Source organism: Camellia sinensis, chromosome 15, assembly GCF_055761805.1.
Source record: "Camellia sinensis isolate YWXY chromosome 15, ASM5576180v1, whole genome shotgun sequence".
NCBI lineage: Eukaryota > Viridiplantae > Streptophyta > Magnoliopsida > Ericales > Theaceae > Camellia > Camellia sinensis.
The window spans coordinates 74,953,410-74,964,991 of record NC_138975.1 but is presented as its reverse complement, the minus strand read 5'-3'; the positions used below and the strand labels follow the sequence as shown (position 1 = coordinate 74,964,991).

The 11,582-nt window shown below is 38.3% G+C and overlaps 1 protein-coding gene across 1 annotated transcript; it reads left to right on the top strand.

Moving 5' to 3' along the window:
• Positions 1 to 1,626: 1,626 nt before the first annotated feature.
• LOC145813068 (uncharacterized) lies at positions 1,627 to 2,496 on the top strand. The gene has a single exon (XM_082908331.1). The coding sequence runs from the start codon at positions 1,627 to 1,629 to the stop codon at positions 2,494 to 2,496; it is 870 nt and encodes a 289-aa protein (XP_082764457.1).
• The last annotated feature ends 9,086 nt before the right edge of the window (positions 2,497 to 11,582 follow it).

Sequence of the window (11,582 nt, the reverse complement as noted above, 5' to 3'; positions counted from 1 at the left end):
CGTGATGTTTAGACCATGTTTTATGACTTCAAAGATCTAATTTTGACCTTGTTGAACACATCAAAGAATTGGATTTTTGGAGAATTTTGGACAGGTTTTTGGCAGAATCGCCGCACGTGCGGGAGTCACTGCCGCATGTGCGGCAATTGGGGCAAAATTTGGGCTGGAACACTGTCTAAAAGGCACGTGCGGGAGGATTTGCCACACGTGCGGGGCTCACAGCCGCACGTGCGGCCCAAGGTGGAAAAAAATGGTTTGCTTCTTTTGACCTGTTTGACCCCCTGGGACAGTTGTAATTAAAATTTGAAATGTTTAAAATGCTTTTTAATGTACTGGAAGTTAACGATTGAAATGTAAATTTAAGAAGAGTTTGAACTAAATTGTGAGTTCTATACGTGTAGGGCACACGCCGGGAGGAAGTCGCGTCCCGCCACAACACTGTGAGTAATAGTGCAATGGCTATACATTCATTTACCGTTAATGCTTATCGCTATTACCGTTCTGCTTTCCGTGAATCACTACATTACGTGTATGTTGGTTAGAAAGTAATGTGAATGTAAACGTGAAGGAAGTTTGTGTACATTTCTGATATTTCTGGGCCAATGGCCGTTCTGATATTTCTGGGCCAATGGTTGTTCTGTTATGTTTGGGCCTAAGGCCGTTCTGAAGGTAACACAACATTGGCTTAACCGTGTGAACTCTGAAGTACATATTATGTATCTTACTTTGAGTATACTATTATTCACTGAGCGTAGCACACTCTGTATTTTGTTTGTTTCTGTAGGTGCTCAACCGGGAGGTTAGTCCTAACCCCGATACCCGTCTCCCTTTTGTCAACCTAAGTATAACCAGGCACTTGGAGACGCCCGTGCATTTAGTGAAGTTTTGTTGGGCTTTTGGGTTCGTTCTCTCGTTGTCGATTATAGTTGGACTGTAAATAATATTTTCGTCATACGCCCCATCCTAGGGCTGGATTTGTATATATGTGTATGTAACTGATGCTCGGATGCGTATTTCTGTATATTATTTTCTTGTTATGATGTGCGTGATCCTGGCATGTCAATAGTAGCTCAATGGATATGTTTTGATGTTGTTCTTTGATATTAAATGCTTCCGTTCAGGCCCCATATATTGTGTATATTAGGTTTAATGCCCATGTCTGCATAGGTCATGCCCGAACTTTTAGGGGCAGGTTCTGGGATGTGACAGTGGTATCAGAGCACGAGTTGCTATCTCACACACGGATCTATTGAGCTTTAGGGTGTCTAGACCAGATTTAGGTAGCATGCATGACATCCTGGAAGTATATGAAAGATCGATAGCAACGTTAAGCGTACTCTGTTAATGCTAACATTTTTGAATTATGTCTATGGTATATACTTGATTGTTGTGTAGATTATGGTGAGAACCAGAGCGGAAGACCCGGGAGATGCCACTTCTGCAAGGTTGGACAGGATGGAAAAAATGATGATGAAAATAGCAGAAACCCTACGGCAACAACAACAACAACAACAGCAACAGCAACAGCCACAACAGCAACCGCCACCACCACCGGTACCTCCACCAATAGTATAAGATGTCCATGCAAAAGACCAAACCATTACCCTTACAAAGGAGTTCAAAAAGATGAAACTGTTGTCATTCAACAGAGGAATAGAACCAATGAAAGCCGAGGCATGGGTGTTGGGCATAGAAAAATTATTCGAAGTTTTCCCTTGCACCGAAGTCCAAAAAGTTCAACTGGCTGCTTTCACTCTTGAGGATGAGGCACGGAGATGGTGGATGCTTACGAGAACTATACATACGGGATTAGCATGGGGCAGATTCTTGGAGTTATTTTATGACAAGTACTTTTCCCAAAGCATACGAGACAAAAAGGTGACCGAATTTGAGACTCTTCGACAAGGGAACAAGACCGTTGCTGAGTATGAAGCTCAATTTGCAGAACTAGCACGGTTTGCACCTCACATGGTAGACACCGATTACAAGAAGGCGCGCAAATTTGAAGGGGGACTACAGAGTGCTATATTGGACAAGGTCAACATGCTGATGTTATCCATTTTTGTCGTTGTGTTGGAGAGGGCTGTTATAGCAGAAGGAAACCTCGCAGCTCAGAGCCGAATCTCCGAATGGAAAGGGAAGAGGCAGAATAGTCAATGGGCAAAGGGCACAATTACTCCGCCAAATAAGAAGCAAAATTCAGGAACCTCCAACACAACCGCTTCTACTCAAGATTCAGCCCCTGTGTGCTCAGAATGTGGAAGGAGGCACCGTGGGGTTTGTCACCTACTGTCTGGAGCATGTTTTCGATGTGGCAAAACGGGTCATTTGATAAGGGATTGTCCTCAAGAGAAGCAACAAAATAATAACAAAGCTGTTACAAGTTCAGTAGGATCTGCACCAAATTCCAACACTAAGTCAGTTGCAAAACCTGCTAACAACAAAGACACTACGTGGCAAGGTAGAGTATTTGTACTAGTTCCGGGGGATGTGTAGAATGCTGCGACAGTGGTGTCAGGTACATTTATGGTTCATGGTTATTCTGCTCATGCACTGTTTGATTCCGGCTCTACTCATTCTTTTGTGTCAAAATTATTTGCGCAAAATTTAGATAAATCTGAGGAAAATTTGTCATATGTGTTATGTGTGTCTTCATCTTTAGGAGATTCTATGATCTGTGCTTCTGTGTATTTTGCTTGTGAACTCCAAATTGGGGATGTCCGGGTATATGCCAATCTGTTACCTCTTGACTTGACCTATTTTGACGTTATCCTGGGCATGGACTGGTTGAGTGAATATGGTGCAACTATAGACTGTCTAAACAAGCAAATCAGTTTCCACCCTCTAGGACAACTAGAATCTATTTTTCAGGGACAGGAAGTGACTTCACCGCCATATTTGATTTTTGCAGCAAAGGCTTGCAAACTAATTCAGAAAGGGTGTCAGGGGTTCTTATGCAGTGTTTTGGAAGGGCAAGTGATGAATGGAAATACTGATATGATTCCAGTCGTTTGTGAATTTCTGGATGTTTTTTCGAAAGAATTGTCGGGGCAGTTAATAGACAGTGAAATTGAGTTTACAATTGAAGTGGCGCCGGGAACACAACCTATTTCGAAGACTCCGTATAAGATGTCACCAGTTGAAATGAAAGAATTAAAGATTCAGTTACAGGAATTGCTCTATAAAGGCTTCATCCGTCCGAGTGTATCTCCTTGGGGTGCACCAGTTCTATTTGTGAAAAAGAAGGATGGAACACTTCGGCTGTGTATTGACTACAAGGAACTCAACAAAGTGACAATCAAAAACAGGTACCCCTTACCTCGGATCGATGATTTATTTGACCAATTACAAGGGGTGCAAGTCTTTTCAAAGATTGATTTGCGATCTGGATACCACCAATTAAAAGTTAAAGCTGAAGATGTAGAGAGGACAGCTTTTCAAACCCGATACGGTCATTATGAATTTCTCGTCATGCCCTTTGGAGTTACTAACGCACCGGCAGCATTTATGGATCTAATGAATCGTGTCTTTAAGCCTTATTTGGATGAGTTTGTGGTAGTCTTCATCGATGATATCCTGATATACTCAAAAAGTGCAGAGGCTCATGAGAATCATCTTCGTATAATCCTTCAAACACTACGAGAAAAGAAGCTGTATGGAAAGCTAAAGAAATGTGAATTCTGGCTACATGAGATAGCATTTCTGGGGCATGTAATAACAAAAGACGAAGTCTCTGTTGACCCACACAAAATTGAGGCGATCGTGAATTGGCCAACTCCTACCAATGTGACTGAGGTACGGAGTTTTATGGGATTAGCTGGTTATTACAGGAGGTTTGTTCAAGATTTTGCCAAAAGCGCTATGCCGCTTACACAATTAACTCGAAAAGGAGTTGCATTTGAATGGACAGAGGAACGGGAAGTTGCCTTCCAGGAGTTGAAAACAAAGTTGACCACAGCACTAGTCCTGGCCTTACCATCCAGTACCGAGGGGTTTGTGATCTACAGTGATGCTTCGCATAAAGGGCTTGGTTGTGTACTTATGCAAAATGGAAGAGTTATCGCTTATGCTTCTCGACAGTTGAAACCCCATGAAAAGAATTATCCTACCCACGATCTTGAGCTAGCAGCAGTTGAAGATATGGCGGCATTATCTGTATGGCACTACTTGCGAAGTTTATACTGATCACAAAAGTCTCAAGTACCTTTTTACTCAGAAAGAGTTGAATATGCGGCAACGGCGTTTGTTAGAGCTAATTAAAGATTATGATTTACAGATTCATTACCATCCTGGTAAAGCCAACATAGTTGCAGATGCGCTTAGTCGAAAGAACGTGGGAAACTTGACAAATTTGTTTATAGAACAAAAGGAGTTGAGGAGTGAATTGGATAAAATGAAGATAGATCTTGTGGAACATGAACAGGAAGCCATAGTGGCAGCAGTGATGGCTCAACCAACTTTACTTGAAGAGATCAAGCTACATCAAATAGAAGATGAAACCCTACGGAAAGTATGTGATGAGTTGGAGACAAAACCAAAACCGGGATTTAGTTTGGTGGATTCGGTACTCAAGTTTCAAAATAGAATATGTGTCCCCAATGTGTTGGAACTTAAACAGAAACTAATGGAAGAAGCACATGCCTCGAAGTTTACAATGCATCCGGGAAGCACCAAAATGTACCGAGATTTGAAACAAAATTTTTGGTGGCCAGGAATGAAAAAGGAGATCGCAGAATTTGTTTCTAAATGTTTACAGTGCCAGCAAGTAAAGGCAGAACATCAAAGACCAGCAGGGTTGTTACAACCCCTTCCAATCTCGGAATGGAAACGGGAACATTTGACTATGGATTTTGTTGTAGGGTTACCACGGACTCCTCGAGGTATGAATTCTGTGTGGGTGATTGTGGACCGATTGACTAAGTCTGCTCACTTCCTACCAATGAAGACTCAATATAATGCAGGTAAACTCGCAGTACTTTATGTGAATGAAATTGTCAGGCTTCATGGTGTTCCCGTCTCAATTGTGTTAGATAGGGATCCAAAGTTTGTTTCAAGATTTTGGCAAAGTCTGCAAGAAGCTATGGGTACAGAACTCAAATTTAGCACAGCTTTTCACCCTTAGACCGACGGTCAGTCCGAGAGAACGATACAAACTCTGGAAGATATGCTCCGTATGTGTGTGTTGGATTTTCAGGAAAGTTGGGAAACCCACCTATCGTTGGTAGAGTTTGAATACAACAATAGTTATCATTCGAGTATTGAGATGGCACCTTATGAAGCTTTATATGGAAGACCGTGTCGTTCCCCCGTGTGTTGGGCCGAAGTTGGAGATAGATCATTGCTAGGGCCTGAAATTGTGCAGTTGACAACTGAAAAGGTTCGACTTATTCGGGAAAGACTAAAAACTTCTCAAAGTAGATAGAAAAGCTATGCGGATAACCGACGAAGGAATTTGGAATTTGAAGTGGATAGTCATGTGTTCGTGAAAGTCACCCCAATGAAAGGACATCCGACACCTCGATATGTTGGTCGTTTCCAAATTCTGGAAAGAGTGGGTCCGGTCGCTTACCGAGTTGCCCTCCCGCCAAATATGAGCCAAGTCCATAACGTGTTCCATGTTTCTATGCTTCGAGGATACCTACCGGACCCGTCACATGTGATAGATTATCACCAAATTATGCTAGATGACAAGTTAACTTATGAAGAGAAACCAGTTCTAATTCTGGACCGACAAGTGAAGCAATTACGAAACCGAGAGATTCCAATGGTAAAAGTCGAATTGGATTTTTGGAGAATTTCGAACAGGTTTTTGGCAGAATCGCCGCACGTGCAGGAGTCACTGCCGCACGTGCGGCAATTGGGGCAAAATTTGGGTTGGAACACTGTCTAAAAGGCACGTGCGGGGCATCACTGCCGCACGTGCAGGAGGATTTGCTGCATGTGCGGGGCTCACAGCCGCACGTGCGGCCCAAGGTGGAAAAAAATGGTTTGCTTCTTTTGACCTGTTTGACCCCCTAGGATAGTTGAAATTAATATTTGAAATGTTTAAAATGCTTTTTAATGTACTGGAAGTTAACGATTGAAATGTAAATTTAAGAAGAGTTTGAACTAAATTGTGAGTTCTATATGTGTAGGGCACACTCCGGGAGGAAGTCGCGTCCCGCCACAACACTGTAAGTAATAGTGCAATGGCTATACATTCATTTACCATTAATGCTTATCGCTATTACCGTTCTACTTTCCGTGAATCACTACATTACGTGTATGTTGGTTAGAAAGTAATGTGAATGTAAATGTGAAGGAAGTTTGTGTACATTTCTGATATTTCTGGGCCAATGGTCGTTCTGATATTTCTGGGCCAATGGCCGTTTTGTTATTTTTGGGCCAATGGCTGTTCTGTTATGTCTGGGCCTAAGGCCGTTCTGTAGGTAACACAACATTGGCTTAACCGTGTGAACTCTGAAGTACATATTATGTATCTTACTTTGAGTATACTATTATTCACTGAGCGTAGCTCACTCTGTATTTTGTTTGTTTCTGTAGGTGCTCAACCGAGAGGTCAGTCCTAACCCCGATACCTGTCTCCCTTTTTTCAACCTAAGTATAACCAGGCACTTGGAGACGCCCGTGCATTTAGTGAAGTTTTGTTGGGCTTTTGGGTTCGTTCTCTCGTTGTCGATTATAGTTGGACTGTAAATAATATTTTTGTCATACGCCCCATCCTAGGGCTAGATCGGTATATATATATGTATGTAACTGATGCTCGGATGCGTGTTTCTGTATATTATTTTCTTGTTATGATGTGCGTGATCCTGACATGTCAATAGTAGCTCAATGGATATGTTTTGATGTTGTTCTTTGATATTAAATGCTTCCGTTCAGGCCCCCCATATTATGTATATCAGGTTTAATGCCCATGTCTGCATAGGTCATGCCCGAACTTTTAGGGGTGGGTTCTGGGATATGACACAGTGGCTCGACTAATAGTGTTCATTTAGGCTTGATCCTCATGTCGCCCACCCATACATATATAAATACACACAGTGAGCTAATGCCTAGTGAATAACATTAAGGTAAAGACATTAGTAAACAAATTCCAAACATGTCATATACATAAAATAGATTATAATAAATCAGTCTCATATCTGAACATAGTAATGGTACATCCAAGAGAACATATCATATCGTCTTCCGATTAGAGGAAATTAGAACAAATATTCCCTCAATACAAACAGATATACACAATTAATCACATGGCTTATAACACAATTACTAATAGTCACATAATTAAGTAGACATAATTATGATTTGCAATTTGGGGTCGTCACATTGTTTTGAAATTGCTTCCTCGATTTCTGGCAATCAGTAGCCATATGCCCATCGCTTCCACAATTGGAAAAGTTATCAAAAAACCTATAAGTAAGTTCTTGCGGTATATAGACTGACCTCTTTTATAGCAGCTCAAATTAAGACCCGACTTTTTTTTTTATATTATTATTCCTTGATCCGAAATCCAGTACTCATTATTATTGTTTAGACTTCTTGATGTCTTGTTGGTTAATTGGGATTAGTTGCTGTCACATGTCCAAGGGTAACCGAACGCCGTAACCGAACGCGCTAAACAATTTAGATCCTTGGTCTCTTTGAACTAGTCTCATGAATGCAATGTGAAGCATAGATGAGAGTTCAAATTGGGCAATTTTTATAGAAAATCCATTTTAGTGCAAAACCGTTGCCAAAAATGAACTGCATCGCCAGAAATGGACTACATCACTAGATCTCAGAGTTGCCATCTAATCTTTTGGGAAAACTAGGAAACCTGTGATTCGTGCCAAGGCCACTGTTCATCGCAACCAAAGATGTCTTAGTTCAGAACCTTAGGCATGAAGAAGGAAGGTCATTAATTGAGCACCCCCACTTACTCGATCAAAGATCGGCCTCTACTAAACCATGATAACAGTTTTATTGGCTTTATATGTTCATGTTCTGATTGTTTAATAAGTTAAAAATTACAATGTGGACCAAACAAGTATAGATTGTGTCGTTTATTTTGAAACAATTTGATTTCATGAATTTTAAAAGAATTTTGAGATATGTGCAACTCACAATGAAATTGAGCCCACTGGCATAAGAAATCAACACTATTCCAAATTAAACGACACAATCTCCATCCATTGGCAATGACAGAGATATATCAGTTAAACAAGTAGCCGCATGGTAGGATGCTAAACATAATAATAAAATTATATACATGCGGGATACTAAAGCTATAAATGCTTACTTGTATTTACTAGCGTGCCGCGGAAAACTACGAAAGAAAGGTAGTAAAATATGCACGATATTATATATAAAATTCTAAGGCAATATATACATAGAAAGACATGAGGTAGGAATTATTACAACAAACGACTATCTAACTCAAACATAAGCTGAATCTAACAAATCAAACATGGTAATAATAATAATAATAATAATAATAATAATAATAATAATAATAATAATAATAATAATAATAATAGGTATCATTTTATTTGGAAGGGGAATATTTTGTTTTATATTTTTTAGAATATTTATAAGAAGTTTTCTTTTTATGATACTTTCTTCGAGAAGGAGCAACAGCAGGTAAACAAATATTGTTCACAGAAATTTCCGAATTCATATTTAGCTTTCTGCTATCTTTAGTACCTTTTGACTTAATTTTAAATCGATACACATTCTTAATCCTTCTTTTTGAATAGTACTGATTAAATCACCGTAAGTAAGGTTATCATATTCTATGACACCGGTAGGTTGACTAAGGACATCTCTAATTTTATGAGCAAAAAGTCTGGGCAATCCATTAATGAATTTTTCTTTCCAAAATGACTTTGTGCAATCATCTAATTAGACAAGATTGAAACAACTTTTGATGATTATTCAACTAGCCATGCATCTACTAGTAAACTCTTAGACACACCTCTTATCAATCTTCCTAGCTCTAGGAAAAGATTAAGTCTAACCACCCACGACAACACCACTGTTGAATTCAGCGTTTTTATTAACATAAAAGGTAGGACATGACTAAGGGGATTTACTATGGCCAATGATTTTATTATTGAGTAAATCTTGGATTTCTTTTTTACACATTTCAACTAATTCATTATTCATTTGAATAGGTCGAGATTTAGTTGGGATTTGTCGTTCATTAAAATTGTTTCAAGTTATTAGTTTGGTTATTATTTTAAAGGTAGTTATTTTAAGTTAAATTGTATTAATCTTCCTCTGTCCTCTGTTTTATATGTGCTTCCGCCTCCTTTTGGTATCAGAGCCAAGTTCGTTACTGATTATGTGCTATTGTTGTGTTATTCTGATTAATCCATCTTTGTTCTAATTTGGTTATTTGGCTATTCACATTTCTTATCTCTTATTTACTTATTCTTGTTTTCCACTTTGTTAGTAGCCACCGGCCTTTCGTCCTGAGTCTAAGGTAAGTCCTTTGGTTAGGCAGTGATAGACATAGGGGTTTCTCGGAGAGGGTATATGTGAAAACTTGGTACGTGAAAACTCAATAAGTAATAGCTGAATTTAAGAAAATTGAATTCCAATAACAAAATTTAACAATGATAATAACAATAATATATATATTTGAGAAAAGTGTGTATGGTGGTGCCATCTCCCACTTCATGGAAAACATAATATAATTAATACATTATTATATTTTTATTAAAATAAAATAAAAACTACATATTTAAAACAGTAAAAAAATGTAAGAAAATAAAGAAATTGCATCTGGTAAATCAGCCAACCATTTCTATTATGTTGTATTATATATTTAAAGAGAAGAAATAAAAAAGAAAATAAATGAGAAAAGTGCGAAAACTCACCTTTGGAGGAAAAGATGAATCTTTTGATCACCAAACTTTCTTCATAACACCCTCATGGTTATGGAATATGTTTTGAGCTCCCAGCAAGAAGTTGTAAGTTTAAGCTTTAATGGAATTTTTGGATAGTATATGTTAGTGGATAGAAATGTTTAAGATTCGTTGAAACAAAAATTCTTTTAACCAAAATTTTCTTTTTTGAAGATTTGTAAAGCAAAATTTTCTTTTTCCAAAATTTTCTCTCCTTTTGAAACGAAATTTTTTCTCTTAAAATTTTCTCTCTTTTCTCTTGAAACAAAATTTTCTCTTCCAAATTTTTTTCTTTCCTTTCTTTTTTTTTTTCTTCTCTCTTTTTTTTTTTTCTTCTCTCAAAACAACAAAATGAGAGGATATTTATAAAATTCCAAACCACCTAAAATACATGGCTAGCCATGTGGTATTTTCAAAAACATGTGGTTTGCCATGTGGTATCTCAAAACCATGTGGCTTGCCATGTGGTATGGGAGCCAATTTTCCAAAATTGCTAAATTTTCCCGACAAGAAAAAAAATTTAGAAAAATGTTTTTGAATTGGTCTAGAATAATTTGGCCAAAATGGGTGTAAGGTTGGAATTAAAACTTAAACCCGGCTTTTCTGCTGACAAATTCATGAAATAATATATTCCAATTTTTATCATCGAGTGTTCAAAAGAAAGCGCCGAAGTCTTAAGGCCAGTCAAAATGGGGTGTCTACAGTTGTTTGGAGTTATTGGTTATGTTTTGGATGTGTTGGGACTTAGTTTTTCAAAAGAGTTTCTGCCTATTTCTCATTAGGTTCACTCGAATGGTCTTTCCTTCGCTCATGTTGTCTTTGGTTTCTCCTAGTATCTATGTTTGCAGTTTGAACTTCTAGGAGTGGGGTGTTCTTTGGTCGAGCCATGGGTTGGTCGCTCAAGTGGTATTTTGTTTCTGACGCTCGAACGACCTTTATTTCGCTTGAGTAGTATCTTTGTAGGTCTGAATGACTGCGAGAGGGCCATTGTGTGCTCAAGTAATGACGTGGTCGCTCGAGCGATTCTTTATGTACGACACTCGAGCGATGTTTTGGTCACAGGAGCGGTCAGTGCATATCAATACGGGAAAAAGATCTTTTATTTTATTTTTTCATCTCTCTTTCTCTCTCTAAAAAGTAACTTTACCACATTTCTTCACTCTCTGTAGTTCTTGTCTAAACACCCCTATAAACTCAAATCCGTTGGTCTCACTGCCGTAGTGCTTTGGGAAAAAGTGTAGAGCTCATAGAGGTAAACATTCTAATCAGAGAAGTTTTAGTTTTCGGCTCCATCAAACTTCAATCTTGTTCTTGTCTCCTTCTTATCTTGAGGTAGGAATTTTTTCACCTTTTTGTATGATTCTTAGCCTCGTTATGTATCCCTTGAAAAATGAACTGATTGTGGGTTTGATTTAGGGTTTGATTTTGGGAGTGTAAAAGAAGACTTTTAAAATGGGTTCATGGGAAATGTTGTGGAGATGGTTATATTGATAAGTTGGGTGGAAATCTTCAAAATCTATCATTTAAATGTGTTTTTGAAAGGAATAGATATTTTGTTGGAAATCATTGGTTTTTGAACTAAACAAAAGGAAAGATATTGAGTTTTTGAAATGATAGTATGAATATATCTGTTGATGATGAGGGTGGAGTTAAATATGTATTATCACTCCTATATTGAGATTATGAAATTAT

Coding starts and splice junctions, on each gene's coding strand:
- LOC145813068 (XM_082908331.1), top strand. CDS start 1,627: ATGAAACTGTTGTCATTCAACAGAGGAATAGAACCAATGAAAGCCGAG.